The sequence below is a fragment of the Anarrhichthys ocellatus genome, unplaced genomic scaffold (assembly GCF_004355925.1).
Source record: "Anarrhichthys ocellatus isolate YVR2014 unplaced genomic scaffold, GSC_Weel_1.0 scaffold108, whole genome shotgun sequence".
NCBI classification, from domain to species: Eukaryota; Metazoa; Chordata; class Actinopteri; order Perciformes; family Anarhichadidae; genus Anarrhichthys; species Anarrhichthys ocellatus.
In genome coordinates, this window is record NW_022280138.1 from 168,567 (window position 1) to 173,759 (window position 5,193).

The 5,193-nt window shown below is 41.9% G+C and overlaps 1 protein-coding gene across 2 annotated transcripts in view; it reads right to left on the minus strand.

The window, feature by feature from the left end:
- Nucleotides 1-149: 149 nt before the first annotated feature.
- The window catches only part of LOC116399308 (ephrin type-B receptor 2-like), a 45,805-nt gene continuing 40,761 nt past the window's right edge, over nt 150-5,193 (minus strand). For both annotated transcript variants that reach the window (XM_031876378.1, XM_031876377.1), the window contains exons 14-16: nt 1,253-1,446; nt 983-1,138; nt 150-265 (exon numbers count right to left, since the gene is read on the minus strand). In XM_031876378.1, coding sequence (XP_031732238.1) covers nt 157-265; nt 983-1,138; nt 1,253-1,446 — 459 coding nt within the window. In that variant the 3' untranslated portion in view covers nt 150-156. The remainder of the gene's footprint in view (nt 266-982; nt 1,139-1,252; nt 1,447-5,193) is intronic.

The following is a 5,193-nucleotide window of genomic DNA, read 5'->3' on the forward strand; positions in this document are numbered from 1 at the left end:
GGGGGGGGGGGGGGGGGGGGGGGGGGGGGGGGGGGGGGGGGGTGGACTGAAGTCACAGTCTGTGTCCTCAGAGGCTTCCAGGAGAATGCAGGGTTGGTGGCGGGTGGCTTCTGGGTTTCCTCCTGTAAACAGAGTGTGTGCTCCTGGTCTGCAAGGTCACACCTCCACTGAAGTGATCTGGTTCATCTGGGCCCTCATGGACTGGATGCTGTTGAGGATCTTCTTCTGGTGGCCGGCCAATGTCACTCCCACTCTGATGATGTCCCTAAAGAAAAACATTTTGTCAATTCCACCTCAGTATACCACAAGATGAACACTTCAAGACCTTCAAGGCTTCCTGAGTCGCATTGGAGCGTTTTGCCTTAAGTTTAGTCTCTCGGGCTACTTACAGGCCGCCTTTGCCCTGTTTGAAGAACATATGCAGATTGTAATAAAACTCATCTGCATGTTTTTTGTGAAGAATTATTGAGCTATGTTTTGACTTTAAGTTGCTGTGTAATTATAATGTTAATGTAATGTAATTGGAATTGATCAAAGATAAGCCAGTAAAGCATTCTTCTTAATTATCTAATGCAATCAATTCATCGTTATATTATAATAAGTTGGTTTAGCACAGATATTTTAGAAGAGTATCGGCTGACATTTCCGCTAAGGGTGCAATGTGGAAGGTCTGGCCGGAGATTAAGGTTAAAACAACTGAACTAATGTTATCAACAGAATGTAAGGAGGTTACAGTGTTGACGTTATATCAAAGATGTCTATGTATTATGTTGCAGTAATATCTAGTGAAATGAGCATGCTAACAAGCTAGCCAAGCAAGCCCGTCCTGTGCCGTAATACCACTTGTACCTCACGAGGCGAGTCACTAGATTTAAATCACATATAGCTAACAATGACCATGATGATCCGTATCATCACCACATCTCTCTAAGTGTGATCTGTCTTCATCACAGTGTGGATATATTAAAAGTATCTAACATACTCCATGGTCATTTGAGACACCACATCAAAGCTGGTGAAGCCTTCGTTGGTAAAGTTCTCCTTGTACTGGCCCATCTTGATGGCGTCCAGCCACTCATCCACTATGCTGAATGAGGAGAAGTCTGGAGCGGTGCGATCAAGCAGAGGTAAGTGAACACTGGTGGACAGAAAGAAGACAAAGGAAGAAGACAACATCTTATAAGAAGGTTGATTTGTGAAGGGTGTAGGTCATCCACAGTGTGAATTGATGGAGGTCCTCTCCTTTTCATACCTTGATGACAGTGGTGTCGTGGCCTTGAGGCTGTTGGGGTTGCGGATCATCTTGTCCAGGGTGCTGACAATCTGGCTAAATTTGGGCCGGTTGTTGCGTTCTTTCTGCCAGCAATCCAGCATCAGCTGATGCAATGCACTAGGACAATCCATAGGGGGTGGCAACCTGTAGTCCTGCTCTATGGCATTGATAACCTAGAAGAATTTAGGTGAAAACTAATGTTGAGTCTCAGAACATGACTGGAACCTGATCCAGTTATTAATAACTCAACAGATAAGACACACAATCAAAACCACAATCAAAGGAACTGAAACCGATGTTTGGTTGTTGCTTTCTGAGATAAACCACATTATAGATGGTGCCAAATGGTGATTTAAACACTTTTAAAAACACTACACAACAACAAAGAGTTTTTCTTGACCAACAACTGTCTTATTTTACACACTGTATCTAGTTGATTACCAGGTATAGAGGTAGAGATTTGAACCTGATTGTATTTGGACTTACATGAAAGTTAACAAAACAGTAGTGCCATTTGCTGTTACTTGAACATTTTAATTTAACACTGTTTTCATTTTAAGTTCTTCTGTAACTTTAGATTGTAGTGTGAAGCATTCATTATAACGTTTAACCTGATTGTCATGAAGAAGCTCTGGACAGATCATTTATACTAATGCCCACTGACATGGTTTGAAAATGCACTGTTATCTAACTTTTGCTCTCCAAGCATCTTAGTTTGCACATATTTAGATCATAGAAGTCTTTTTCTCATGGTGTGCCCACAAACCCTTTTAATAAGTTCAGTGTTTGGGCCGCTGTAATTATAGAATCCTGCTTACAGCCATGGTCATCAGTAGGTGGCGCTATGACTATGAGTTAATATTGGCATGCAGAAGTCCTAAAATCATGACCGTAATCAAGCATGTCAAGTTTGGGACAGTTTTGACAAAGTACAGTCGAGTTACAACAGCTTGATGGATGATGGTGAACCATGTAAAATGGCTGCCACACCACGTCCATGTTGTTCAATGAAACCTCATGCTTTTAGTAACTTTTAATCGCTAAGGTCTTTAGATTGTTCTGACCAAATTCTAAGCTGATTGGATTAATTCCCTAGGAGGAGTTCATAGTACAGCACCTGGAAATGGAAAAAAAACACGAGAAATTCATACAAAATTCAAAATGGCTGACTTCCGGTTGGGTTTAGAGCATGGACCCCGAAGACTTTTTTTTAAGTCTACATGTGATACATGTGCCTACCAAATTTTGTAAATCTATGTGAAACATACAGCGAGGGCTGCTTCGTCGAAATTTTGTAGGGGGCGCTATTGAGCCGATTTGCCACTCTGACCCAATAAAATCATATTATATAACTACATTTTGGGCTTTAAATGTGTATGCAAAGTTTGCTTATGTTTCGAGCATTTCTAGCCTCTCAAAATTACCTTCATTTTTTCACGGCGAAGACTGCGTCGCCACGGCAACGGCGTTCGACGAAACATCAAAAGCTTCATGAACTGGCATGATGAACTTCTTACATTTGTGTGGAACTAATTTGATGTTGATCTGATTTACCTACTAAGAGAAACAAGCCAAAGTATAAAGCCTTTAACTTCCTGTTACCAGTAGGTGGCGCTATGACTATGATTAAAAATTGGCCTGCAGATGTCTTCAGGCCTGGAGTCTAATCAAACGTGTGAAATCTGGTAAAGATCTGATGATGTGGAGTCGAGTTACATCAGTTTATTCGTTCATGGCGAAGGATCGAAATTCGCTGAACCGCCACGTCGCCACCCTTCAACAACTTCTTACAATTTTCACAATGAAGCATTATCAAGGTCTTAAGGCTGTTCTGACAACATTTTAGAGGGATCTGATTAATCTGTGAGGAGCAGGATGTCAAAGTACACAACTTACAACTTCCAGTTGCCACTAGGTGGTGCTATTACTATGATTCTAAATTGTCTTATAGATGTGTTCCACGTCAGGATGTTATGACATATGAGAGATTTGGAGCAGATTAGTCAATGTATGGCTGAGTTACAACAACTTCCTGTTTCGCGGCGAATGGTGTTTTTTTGACGCCACGCCACGGATACATAGTTCGATAACTTTTTGATCTTTGAGTAACTTTACACTGCCACGGTCTCAAGAGCATACTGACCAAATCTGAAGTCAATCGGGTCAAATCTCTGGGAGGAGTTCGTTAAAGTGTGACGCCTTGAAACGGTCAAAAAACATCATAAAAGTCAAAATGGCCGACTTCCTGTTTGGTTTAATGAAAAACTCCAAGAGGATTTTTGTGTGCGTCTCATCACGTTCCACATACCTACCAAATTTCATACAGCTAGGTGAAACCCGGTGTTGGGGCTACTCAATAGGGGGCGCTATCGAGCCAATATTTCATACCGCAGTTGGACACCCCAATCAGACTGCAATTTTCGCAAATTCTGGCTTGCGTGCCAAATTTCAGAAGTTTTCCAGTATCCCAAGCACCTCCTTTTTGCGATGAAAGTGGTACAATAAGAATAATAATAAAAAACATTCGAAAAAACAATAGGTCCTCCGCTCCGACGACGTCGGTGCTCGGGCCTTAATAATAATAAACAATCGAATAACAACAGGTCCTCCGCTCCGACTACGTCGGTGCTCGGGCCCTTATAAACAATCGAAAAACAATAGGTCCTCCGCTCCGACTACATCGGTGCTCGGGCCCTAATAATAATAATAAACATTCGAAAAACAATAGGTCCTCCGCTCCGACTACATCGCTGCTCGGGCCCTAATAAACAATCGAAAAATAATAGGTCCTCCGCTCCGAGTACGTCGGCGCTCGGGCCCTAATAAACAATCGAATAACAATAGGTCCTCCGCTCCGACTACGTCGGCGCTCGGGCCCTAATAAACAATCGAATAACAATAGGTCCTCCGCTCCGACTATGTCGGCGCTCGGGCCCTAATAAACAATCGAATAACAACAGGTCCTCCGCTCCGGCTACGTCGGCACTCGGGCCCTAATAAACAATCGAATAACAATAGGTCCTCCGCTCCGACTACATCGCTGCTCGGGCCCTAATAAACAATCGAAAAACAATAGGTCCTCCGCTCCGACTACGTCGGCGCTCGGGCCCTAATAAACAATCGAATAACAATAGGTCCTCCGCTCCGACTACGTCGGTGCTCGGGCCCTAATTAAATGTTTTATTTTTGAAATGAAAAACGTAATGTAGACTGAATGAAAAAAAGAAATCAGCTAAATGTGGTCACAATGGTGGACAGTGCAATCATAGTCACAGGAGCATATTTTAGTGCCACCTGACTGAATTACTATTCATATATGAAATACTCTTCACCAGCAACAGATCAGTTAACAACATCAGCTTCAGTTTGAGTGTCCGGTCTAAGCAAATTAGTTCAGTTTATTATATTAGTTAGCTGAACTTGCTATGAATGTGTCCAGGGATGAAAGTAGGCCAGACGAGTAACAGATTCAGTGCTGGTTACAAAGGACAATCTGTTACCTCCGCCAAACTGTCAATGAAGTAAGTTGTAATATTCTAAAACTAACTGTTATAATTTGTAACGTTATGCCAACATTCACAAATTCTTCTGTGGCACTTGAACCGTCTAACCCTCATCCTACCAACATGTTTAACATACACGGACTACTGACTGAATAAACACAATAAACTACTGTAACTACTGAAAGAAAAATACCTGTAAGAAACAACCAGCAGAGCAAAAAGTGAACTTGTTTCTTCTCAAAACATTATTTGTTATGTAATTAATGTCATCTGAAGAAAAACACAGATTATCATTTTGAGGAAAGTTACAGTAAATTTGCTAATTGTGTGAACAGACAAAGCACATGAGGAAATGTGTGTCTCCTCTACATGACTAACAACCCTCCCTCCGAAATAGCAAGATCGGAAGAGCGTCAT